Here is a 12248-nt window from a genome sequence, read left to right as displayed (position 1 = left end):
TTAAAGTCGGAACCAAAAGGAATCAAGGCAGCGACTAGTACTGCATGTGCTGCCTCTGACCCTGCAACAAATACAACACTGCAACTTAAGGAACCAATACGCAGAGTGATTAAGACAGCAACATGCCATTATGCATCTTGGGATCAACAGGTGTCTGCTAAGATCCTAAACCTAAAGGGATGTTTCCTCAAAAGGCAGTCAAGTCATCACTGCCTGCTCCCTTTACAGGAGTCCCTGGCAAGGCTCCATTCTCGCTCTGAGATTTTCCTCCGGCTGCCCTCTTGTGTCTGCGTGCAGGCTTACAGGCAAGGCTTCACCTACCCACTCAGAACCCAGCTAGCCCCAAGACAGTCGGATCATAGCTACCACACTTGTAACCAAGCTGACAAAACAGCACTGCATTGCCCTTCACCTGTATCCTGCCATCTGCACGTTTCTTTGCAAGGTCCATCGGCTGAAGCCACAAGATGTTGCGGGTACCAAGCTGGTACTTAGAGCTGGACAACAGACATTCCAGCCACATAATAAACATGACACAGACACACTGCAGTGTCCATCTTCCCATTTTATTTATAATTCCCAATATGATCTACTGGTCAGCCCCCCGTCCGGTCTCATTTAATGAACATAAAAGAAACATCGGCTGAAAGCAGTTACATCCTACTGGGCTTGACCCCGCCACACGACCCACTTCAATCAGTTGTGGGACACAGCAAACATTATCCAATCCAACTTCCACATGCTTAGGACTGTGCAAAACGTTGGATTGGCACATCTCTAAGTTGTTAAGTCACAACTTTTATTGGGCAAACAAAACCTTTCAAAGTAACAAACCGAATCCTACTGCCATTTAGAGAAGACTGCAGAACACCTACTTGGGCTGAGCCAAGTACACCAGGTGCTGCGGTGCATGGGAGAGGGTGGGGGAAGAGAAGAGGACTGCGCCTCAAGCCTAGCTAATCCCTCTCAACCCAAGCAGGAGACCACTCCCAACTCCCCAATTTTTTACCCGTCTGCAAACAGAGCAACCTCTCCCTGCCCAGCAGCACTATTCCCTGCCTATCAGAGCACTTCTGTATGCAGAAAGAGCTCCACGCACTTGTGTGTGGAGACAGGAGGTCGGGCTCATAGGCCATCTTTGCTGATGGAGGTGGTCTTGCAGCACAGCCATTAGTGAGAACTCAGGCAAGTCTGAAGTCCTGCCTGTGGAATAATCAGCCAAACGGGCGAGAGACTGCATATCAAAAGCCAAGACCGATTTCTTTCCCCTTTTCTCCCAAGAAAAGAACATCATATAACAAGGAGGTGGAGGGGGGGGCATTAATTTTGTGTAGAAGTCATTAAAAATAGGGGTATCCTCCACTGCTGTGTTTCCAGAACAGGGATGTGATATCTGAGCATATTACAGAGTCCAAGAGGTATGGGAAGATTCTAGTCAGTTTTGCAGAAGGCCTGGAGATGTCACTGGGTTTCTGCTGCCTTGTCAATTTCTAGCCTTTTATAACAGCAATAGGTCTCAATTTAATGGCTTTCTTGCTGATGCCAGCCGCATGGCAGGTATTAACCACATCTGTCACGTTCTTGTAAGACTCTGGTGCCTGGAGGGGGAAAAGAAAAAAAAAAGACAAAATTATAAATAACCCAAAGTCACAGGAAGCTGGATACAGGCTTTCGACATCCCTTCTTTTCTTTGCGGAAATTGAATCACGGAAATTGAGGATGTAAAAGTAGGTGAACATATTGAGAATCCAGCCATATTACACATCTAAAGTCTAAGAGATACTTGGCTTTAAGCTTTCATCCCATTTCAGATAAAATGCTATTTGTTTTGGTTCAGTTTTCCCAATATCCTCAGATAATCCAAACCCCTAGCAGGTGAGAACGTCGGGCCTCAGCACCTGGCGGGAAGTCACTCCAACTTCCTCCTTACAAATAGCCTTTAGGATTCATCTTCGCTGCCTCTAAGTGACAGGAACCAGGGCTGAACTCTAGAGCTCCCCCTTGAGCACTAGGAAGCCACCCCTGAACAAAGATTTTAGCAGGATCAATACATTTGTGCAACACCAGCACACATAATAGCAGTTACAAACGATTAAATGTACTTCCATGAGCGAGGCTGTCAACACAAGAGACATCCTATCGTGTTAATGTAGAAGAGCTGGAAGTCTTAACAATCAAGGTTTCCTAGCTGTTTCAAGTTTTTTTCGTCTTGAGCAAATGTAGGAATTTGTCTTAAGACGTGAACTTGTCATACACTGCTATGAATATACATGACAGCTACAAAGTACAGTAAATTTAAAGCTGGGAGAATATCATTCAGAAGGAAGAGAAGCCACAAAACGTAACTACTTTTGTGATGCTCTCACAAAGATTTTTCAGGTTAGATACTAATTAACCCTATTGCCAGGCATGAGAACAAGGGAAAAAAACATAGTCCTCAAAACTTGTCAGACAGGCATCTCCCCTTTCAGCAGGATTTTGGGGACAGAGAAGACTTCACTTTTTTTTTTTTCCAGAAAATTGGATAGCTCTGTCAGAAACTGAAGAAGCTGTATAAACAGGGAACTAGCGATTACTCAGCAGTGTCAAGAACCGAGTCAGGTAGGGTCATACAGCCACAGAGCAAGACCCCTTTTTCCCTCTCAGATAATGAAACGTTAAACTCACTTCTTCCATGACCAGTTTGGGAGAAGCAACACGGATGGCAATGCCCATGTCAGCCAGCTTGTCCAATACATCCTGGAAGTCCAAGTTACGTCGAGATTTGGCTCGAGACAGTGCACGACCCTAGAAAGTAGTTTATTTAGTTCTGCGTTTCGTAGCAGTTTGGAAAAACAGAACTCTCTCTTACTAAATCAAAAATAAAACAACAGATGCACACAGGAAAACTAAGCTACATTCCCAACTGCTCTGAAGAAAATGAAAGAATGTTTGTCAGAATGTCCACAAATATAAGTGGTTGTAAGCACTGACAAGGAAGGAAGTTGACTTCTACAACAGAACCCCTGGAACATTTTGGGGTAAAGCTTGACATCTGGTGCTATACCCAGGACATACTCCCAAGTCAGTTTACATTATAAGCAAATACAGAATAGCTGAGGGCACAGAGCACAGTAAGCCACAAAATGGAAGATGAATTTAGACTTTAAGTGACTGGCTTCTGCATAACCACACATCTGGCATGATGGATAAGAAAGTTTTGTATGTAAACATGCTAGTCTGCAAGTGTCTTCTTACCCGAACTCCTTGTCAGCGTTCACGATTCAGAGTTTTACTGGAAGCTATTTCTCTTCCTCAGTCATCTTGTCTCACATCACAAATAAAAAGGGAGAAAGTCCCTTTTTCCAACTACTGAGGAGTTTTATATGGACAACCTCAGGATTATTAATGCTTGTTAGCTCAGAGATACCAGGACTTTTAAGAGGAGCTCATTCTCCATATCTTCACATTAATCTTTGCTTTGTATAAAGGAGCACCCCCTAGATTTTCTCCAGGAGTAGTCAAAACTATTCCATAAGGGACAAAAAACTTTGAGTGTGCAATCCTCCTGGCCTGGGACTACTGTGGCAAGGCTACCTGCATTACCAACAGATGCACCATACACTGGATTACCCTTTACTAACTTTGTTTGCTGGATGACAGTCCCATTCAAACCCCTTCTTGAAATGCTTTTTGACTTACGGCTCCATGGCAAGTAGTTCCGAAGGTCTCAGTCATGCCTTGCTCTGTGCCCGTAAGAACGTAGCTACAGGTGCCCATGGTCCCACCGATCAAAACAGGCTGTCCGGTCAGCTGTGGATGCAAGCAAGTCTTAACTCACCCAGCAAAAGCCTACATCCTTAATAAATGTCTGAGAAGAACCACATCTACAAAAAAAGAGGCCAGGTTCACATTCTCTCAGAACATTCCTGCTTGCCTCGAGTGCCTGATATCAAGGATTCTGGAAACCTAACTGCACTGAATGATGTAGACCAGTTTATCAAAAGACCTGGGTCCAACAGACAGACAAATCACTGCAGCCTGCCCTAGATATGAAATTTTAAAGAATCTTCCAACTAGTGTAGGAGTGGAGCAGAAGGGGGAGGTCAATGTCCCAAAGATCTAACAGACAAGCAAAATGTTGCCATCCCACTAGGTTTCCAGTGCCATTAGCTCAAATAAAGAATTCAGAGCATTCAGATCTGTTAAGGACTCTAAAACTGTCTGATTCATCCAAAATTCTCACCTGATTTCCTTCTCCCACAGCTAAACTTACTTGATAATCAACAGCAATAAGAGGATGGTGAGGAGGGAAGGCTCTGGTTGACCCTTTTCTGTGCACCAACAGAGTTCGCTCCTTCCCATCCACCACGTGTTGCTCCACTTTGGCAATGTTGTGAGACACGTCATAGATAACGTGCATATCGAGGTCATCTGGGGTGGTGTTGAAGACTTTGGCAAAGGCCTAAGAAGAGAGCAAACCGCGATGTGAAATACAAGACGATAACTGCTGTGTACATGTGGAAGCTATACAATATTCTTAGTAATTAAAAGCAATAGATTTTCTCGAAAATGTTTCTTACCGCTAATTTAGTGACCAAAACACTTGGCATGGCGGGTGAAAAACCTCAGTCAAATTCAGCCATGGTGGAATTGAGTACAACAGTGCTGAGTGTGACAGAAATGGACTGCCTAGACTGTTTATCTGCTCATCAGCAGTTTTAATGCTGGAATTCAACCCAGTATCAATTAGACAAATTCTGTCAACTCTGAAAAGATGGCTTTTCTTGTATTCTCTTTTTCCAGTATGAGGCATGCTAAAAATACTGCCTAAGTAGCTTCTGCAAGTGCAATCCAAGTGATGTTGAGAGGTTTTAAACAGATTGTCATGCCTATTAATTTATGTAAGTCTGTCCAGAAAATGCAGCTTTGGAAGCACAAAACCAAAAGTTACATTAAATACTGCAGCTTCCCTGTATTCCATACACCTAGGATAAAGCAGGACATGCATATCACAGTATTTACATCAGCAACAACTCTGCTCCTACCTGTCTCGTTAGGAAAGTCATAGAAGAGCGGTTGACCCACGCATAGTTTCCAGCAGCTGCCATTCCTTTCAAGTAATCCTGCCCCTCTGCAGAGGCAATCCTGGCGCATGCTAGTTGCCGATCATTCACTATGATTTTGTCCCGTTTCATAGCTTTTTCCATAGCCACCAACGCATCTGGGAAATAAACAGATTTCTAAGTGACTTCTTCATTTTATTTCAGTCTGCGGGATTAACATGGGTGTCTATAATTTACATTCTAAAACTGAACATATCTGTCCAGGGGTCAAACCTACAGTTTCCTCTTAAATGCAAAAGTAATTTTGCGGCAGAACATTGCTGTTTGCAAACAATGTTCCTCAAGGCTATTTTTAGAAAGAAAAGTTAAGGTCCTGAGGTGTACCAGAAAGAATTCTCCACTTAGACAAATGCAGTTCAACCTATTGGTATGTTCTAATAATCTAAGCACTTCACACAAACAATAAATGTAGATGTAGCACCTTTTTGTGACCTAAGAATTTAGTCTTTTCTTCTGCAAAAATGCCTGCCTCTGTTACACCAAAGATTACGACCTCACAATCACAAGCAAATATGTTTAAAGACAGCCCCTGAACCAGACAAAGGATTCAGTGAAAATCTCACTTTTGACCATACAGTAATTTAGTTTGGAAGATTTAGAAGGGAGTTACCTAGTCCTATCTCTTGCTCAGAGCAGCTCCAGCTGGATGAAGTTGCTCAGGGACTTAGCCAAATGCTGACTATGTCCAAGGATGCTGGTTCTACAGCATCAGTAGACATTTCCAGCATTTGAACATTTTAATGTTTTTAAAAAAAATAAAAAAAATCTAGCATCTAACTGGAATTCTACATGCTCTAGTATGAGTCTGTCATCTTTTATCCTGTCCCATAATAGCAAGACCAATACTCTGCAAGCCCAAAGACAATTACCACTTTGGTTTGAAACTTATCGTTGCTGCAAGGCTTGCAAAATCAAGCAGACAAAACGCAAGACAACCCCTAGCAAGGCAACTCGGAACAGACGTGACAATTGCACTGTAAGAAATGCTATTTTTGGTGCTGGAATTTACTGTCAATGACAAGACCGTGCTGAAGAGTTTGCTTCACTCCAGTCACGTACTCCAGTCAGATCATACCTGTGGCAACCTGGTGGCCCAAACCCCTGCTGCCGCTGTGGATCATGACGCACACCTGCCCTTTGTGGTCGATGCCCATCTTCCGGGCAGCGTATTCGTTGTAAATGTCATCCACGACCTGGATCTCAGCGTAATGATTTCCTGCTCCCAGGGTCCCCAGCTGCCAATCACAACACAAGGATCAGACAGTGCCAGTAAAGCAGCCTCTGGGAGCACATACAGAGTATGGAAAATAGGGCAAATTGCTACGGAAAGGCTTTAGTTTTAGTAAAGTTCTCCCAGGGAGTGGGGAGGAAGGGGGTGATCATAAATGACAAGCTAAAAGAAAGAAGAACAAAGTAGCATCATCAGAGTCCTCTTTGTTTGTATTCATAACAATTTTTACTGTTTGAACAAGACTGCAAATAAACGAAAGGACCAGGATCTACAGAATGTGTTGCCACTTTTTTGCAACTGACTTACGCCTAGTTGAAAGACAGAAAATGTACAGAGCACTGAGAACCTATCCTTCAGTCTGTATAGGAAAGGCAGTCTTATACTTGCTAATAACCCCACAGGGAAATTACAATATCCTGTTAACTAGGTTCTTAAACCTCTCCAGTAGATTAAAGCAAGATTTTTCATTTCCAAGACCCAGTTTTTCCTATTCCATAACAGCTGATTCCTTATTTGCTGGGTGAATGAGAAAACTAAGGACTTAACATTATTTTGTGGTTAAAATGCTGTAGTCTATTGCAGCACCACAATTCATAAAACTCAAGAAGTCATACAGAAGAAAACTTCCGAAATGGTAGCATTATTACAGCCATCTCAGAAGAGTTCCACCCAGAGCAAGGACATACTACGTGCAGAAATGAAATCCAACCCTTGAACTTTAATTCAAAGTTCTGAGCTAGTCACATTTATTAAGACATCCTTCCTTGCCCTGCTATTAACTTGCTGAGCAAACTGAAAAGTTACAGAACAGCTTGCCTGTCTCTTAAAACTAAATCTGGATAGCAAAATGCCAGCAAACATGAATTCCAGTACTAGGAGTTAACTGCTGAAAGCCTGATGGCCCAAGGGACCTTGGGTATGCTGAGCACTTATTGTTTCTTTGTATTCCAGCTCTGTCAAGAATTATTCAGAAACAGCACCACCATCTCACACTTCCCCCTGCCCAGAACTGCTAGGCAAAGCTTCAAGAAAAGATACAAAACCAGAGAACTACACAGCATCTCACATTTGAGCCCTGGGAGCACTCACAACCTTCCTGAAACAGCATTACCTGAGGCAGGCCCCTTTTCTTCGCTCTTGAGGAGACCTTGTTGGGATCGGCCTGCAGCATTCTTCCATATTCCTCACAGTGCTCCTTGTCCTCTGCCCAGGCATAGCCTTCCCGGAGAGACCAGTCCACGCCCATCTCTAGTGCCTCTTCCAAATCCCTGCAGTTATCAGACACCTACATGAGTGCTATCCTTGGAAACATTCAAAACTCAACCAGATACGGCCCTGAGCAACCTGATACAATTTTGCTGTTAGACCTGCCTTCAGAGTTAGCTCTGCTTCGTGCAGGGAGTTGGGTGAGATGACCTCAAGACTTCCCATTTAACCTAACTTATTCTATGATTTTATGATTAGCTCCCAACTCCCCTAATAAGAAGCCCAACTTCTTAATAATTCATGAAAATCAAGCTCTATAAATATATTAACATTAGATAGATCGTTGCGTTTTCCTCTTTGTTGTCTGAGGAATATCCTGCTTTCTCCCTCACCCCTTTCCAAAAATACCTTTACACGTAAGAAAGTTTTCAGTCGGGGGAAGTAAGAACCTCTTAAGAACCTTTAGTTACGTCAAGGTTTTAAATGGAGGAAGAAACAGGTGACTGTACACTGATGATTACGCTTTTCCTCCTGGAGAAGCACATGTGTAGAAAGAACATGAACAGGTTTAGAATTTTTCCCTCTTTTTTAAAGCCTGCCACTGATGAATCTTTCATCAGAATAAACATGAGAGATGTCCCCTCTCCTGATGTACACGCAAAGCCGTTCTCTCACTTGGCATTCATGGGGATGACACCCTTGGAGCCGACACCAACAGGAATATGGTCAAACATAGCTTGGGCGAGCTGCTCCTTCACAGGCTGCACATCACTTTCATCCAAATTTGTACGCAGTAAGCGGACACCACAGTTGATGTCAAATCCGACACCACCTAGAAGCGTAGGGAAAGCCATGGAGTTAATAAAGAGAGTGCTGATGGTGAGCATTTGCTGAATATTCATCTTAACTCAGTCTCCTGGCTGAGAGGGAGCATGCACCAAATGCTGTGGTCTTACACCTTCTTTCTGACACAATGCTGTAAATAAAGCAGAACAACAAGTTTCATTTTAACAGATTTACAAGAAGCCTCCGATTTCAAGACAGTCTTGCAGAAAAAAAAAAGAACACTAAAAACTGACACACACAGCTTTCCTGTCTCAAGCATATGCCCTATGCATATGCTACTTGCCCCAACAAGTAAACAAAGAGAAGTGGACACAAATATGAAGTATACTGTCCACAGAAGTTATACAGGATACTCCTGTTCTCCTGCCTCAGGACAGAAGAAAAATGACGGATGAAAATCTTAGCCTAGTTCTCTGAGATAAGATGTTTTTAAAAGCAAGTCCCTGAAAGCAAGGTGTTTATTAAAAAGTCAGAAATATTGTAAGGTTACATTTTTAATAAATTGTAGAAATATTCTCAAAAAGGGTTTACAAATGTTGCTCAAATAAAAGAGTCAATTCCTTATCAACCTGGAGAAACACATGTTCAAAGTCTTGTGCTGTCTCTTCAAGACTGAGGGTTACAACAAGCACAAGCCAAAAAAAGAAGGGCAATCCTCTCTGTACTGTTTAGATGTTTCCAGTGTAACCACCTGCTCCATAAGATTCTGACTGCAAGAATCTAAGTGCCTTTTAACTCTCTGTAATTCAGACATCTTTCACCTTGGTCCTGCGTTTATGGCAGTGTAAAGACCTGCCATTTCACCTGTTTTTCAGCCACCGCTTACATTTCTCAGTGCAGGTTAAGTCAGTCTTGAAGAATCCTTACCTGGTGAAACCACTGCTTCAGGATCATTCATGTCAAAGGCAGCCATGTTGCCAATGGCAAACCCATAGCCCGAATGGACATCTGGCAGGCCTATTGATCTCTGAAAGAAAATGAAGGAAATTTCTAAGTCCCACAAAACTCTGTACAGCACTAAGAGTCATCTTGGTTATGCTTTGCCTTGTGGTAGCGGTTGTCACACGTACAGACCAATACACCAAACAGAGAATGGATGTTCAGATGAAGATGGAGTAAACACCTGAATTTGGGTTAGTATCCCAACACAAACAGGTACAGGAGAGACTGTCAAAGAAAGCAGAGAGTAGCTGATCTCACTCTGAAGTGAGCACCCCGTGGCTAGGCAGCTGAGAAGCCCCCTTGGCTCTACTGACTGGATCAAGAAAACTTAACACCTAAATGCAGAAGCTGTGATCTCAAACTGAACTCCAGCATAGCCTTTTCCTGGACCCAAGAGTCCTTGTATTCACATCCTACGTAGGCAATAGCTTATGGGTAGCATGCAGCAGAGATGTAAGAGTGAAGATTAGTTTCTCTTTACCAAGTTCCATCTAGATACATCCACAATACTTAAATACTGTAAATGTAACCAGAAAGCCATTCAACGCTATTGAATGATATCATAACAGTCAGTGTTTTTCCTTCTTACATACGCGATTAAATATTGGCCAAACGCTGCATGCTCTAAGTGAGAAAAAGTCGTTTGATACAATAGAATAAGATACGAGTGGTGTAGCTTTAATTTATAAAAGAATTATTTTAATTGAACCTTTTCATATCACTACCAATTAAAAAAAGTGAGAATGTGCTTCTATACAATGGTGCGATTTCAAAGCACGGCAAGTTTAAATTAGGGCAGCACAAACAGGACTCCAAAATCTTTTTTTTTTTTTTTAATTAAAAAAAGAGTCCCAAACACCCAGAAAACTGTCAGAAATTGGAACTTTTCAACTGTGTTAAACTGTTACCATGCATGTTTTTCAGGGGATTACGTGCTTCTTTTGCACCCCCTTCCCATCGAGGAAAAATGTTGTTTAAAAAAATAAGTGAAGATCTAAATAGAAAGATGATCCTAACACTTCTCCTACAAACTGTCAGCTGTAACTCCCATTTCAGCACAATGACAGGCAACCTTTTACTGCAGCCACAAATTGAAAACTTTTGCTGAGTCACCACAAGAAACAATTAAAAAAAAACACACCACAATTCTGGTACTTGTTAATTATTAATATAAGCGATACTGAACATGAAAAAGATAATTTCCACACTGTAGTTTAAGCTTACTGAAGAGTGGTACAGCCTACTACGCTCCTCCGACATCCTTCTGCTTCATTTCTAAAATGTGTGGGGCCGGGTAAAAGAGTGTTGAATGCAGGGGAAGGCTCGCTGCCAACGCTAGGGCAGCGATGATAACGCAGACAACACTGTCACCTTCTGCTGTCTCCTCGCTTCCCCAGGCACTGCAGGTCAGCAGAGACGACTCAGAAACAACAAACTGACCATAACAGCAGTGGAGAAAAGGCGGCTAAAGCAAATTGAAATAGCCAAAAATAGCAAAGCCAAACAGGCTTCGTGTAAAAAGGCAATCGGTGAATCTTAGAATGGCTCGAGTTGGAAGGGACCTTGAAGACCACCTAGTTCCAGTGCCTCATCCAACCTGGTCTTGCACACCTCCAGGGATGGTGCATTCACCACCTCTCTAGGTAACCTGTTCCAGAGCCTCACCACCCCATGAGTGTAGAATTTCCCCCTAACCTCCAATCTAAATCTCGGCTATTTTAGTTTAAAACTATTCTCTCTTGTCCTGTCGTTATCTGAGCAAAGCGCTGCTCTCCATCTTTTTTATAAGCTCCCTTTAAGTACTGAAAAGCTGCAATGAGGTCACCCCAGAGCCTTCTCTTCTGTAGGCTGAACATCCCCAGGTCTCTCAGCCTTTTTCGTAGGAGAGGTGCTCCAGCTCCTTGATCATCTTTGCGGCCCTCCTCTGGATCTGTTCTAACAGCCCCACATCCTTCTTGTGCTGGGGGCCCCAGACATGGATGCTGTGCTCCAAGTGGGGCCTCACAAGAGCAGAGCAGAGGGGGACAATCCCCTCCCTCCACCTGCTGGCCACTCCGCTTTTGATGCAGCCCAGGATCCAGTTGGCCTTCTGGGCTGCAAGCGCACAGAAGTAAGTGAAGTGGATACCTTCCTTTCTGACAAGCTAATTTTACAGCCTGTCCTTGCAAGCGCTCCTTACTCAGAGACAGGTTCCTAACACACCAACCATCCTAAAACCAGCTTTGGTCCACAGCTCTTCCCACAACGGAGCAGCAAAGAGCATTTTCTGAAGCAGTTACTCACGTGAACGATGCCAGGTAACGCTGCCACGTTCCCAATCTGCTTCATAGCGGGCAAAAACCCCCCCGCACCTAAAAAAAAAAGGAAGAAAAGAGTGAAAAAAGTGTAAAAAATCTGATAAATTACCACAACGAGGCACTTTGTACGTGGCCTGCTCATACCCCGGGGCTCCCCCACAGCCGGCCCAGGGCTGGCTCCAAGGGGGCAGCGGGGCCGCACCACACCACGGCACTCACCCCCGCCACGGCAGGCGTTGCGCAGCTCCTCGAACATCAGCTTCTCCAGCGGGTCGTTCACGTAGAAAACACCCTCCACCTGCGGGGATGGGGGGGGGAGAGCCGTCAGCGCGACCGGGCCCCGCCGGGCCTTCCCCCCCCCGCCAACCCCGAGCCCTCCCCACGCACGTGCATGTTGGGCACGAAGCCCTTCTTGATCCGCCAGCAGTTCTTGTCCAGCTTGTCCAGGAACTGCAGCTCGTCGTTGTAGCTGCGGCTCATGGCGGCGCCCTCCCGATCCCGCTCCCCGCCGCCGCCGCCACCTCAGCCCCGGCGGTAAGAGCGGACGGCGGCCGCCCAGGGACAAATCCTCCTCCGCCCGGCTCCCCCTGGCGGTGTAGGGCCGGCCTGCCGCCGTCCCCA

The 12248-nt window shown here is 44.3% G+C and overlaps 1 protein-coding gene across 1 annotated transcript; it reads right to left on the bottom strand.

The window, feature by feature from the left end:
• Window positions 1-550: 550 nt before the first annotated feature.
• RTCB (RNA 2',3'-cyclic phosphate and 5'-OH ligase) lies at window positions 551-12201 on the bottom strand. The gene is made up of 12 exons (XM_083832863.1): window positions 12015-12201; window positions 11847-11925; window positions 11614-11681; window positions 9256-9355; window positions 8218-8374; window positions 7448-7604; window positions 6181-6340; window positions 5028-5203; window positions 4256-4444; window positions 3682-3792; window positions 2668-2787; window positions 551-1598 (listed from the first exon to the last, which is right to left on the bottom strand). Exons 1-12 carry the CDS (start codon window positions 12105-12107, stop codon window positions 1491-1493), a joined length of 1518 nt encoding a protein of 505 aa, XP_083688989.1. The 5' UTR covers window positions 12108-12201; the 3' UTR covers window positions 551-1490.
• Between the last annotated feature and the right edge of the window lie 47 nt (window positions 12202-12248).

The sequence above is a fragment of the Anser anser genome, assembly GCF_964211835.1.
Source record: "Anser anser genome assembly, chromosome: 1".
Classification (NCBI taxonomy): Eukaryota; Metazoa; Chordata; class Aves; order Anseriformes; family Anatidae; genus Anser; species Anser anser.
Note: the sequence above shows the minus strand (reverse complement) of the source record. Positions and strands in the feature narration are given on the sequence as shown.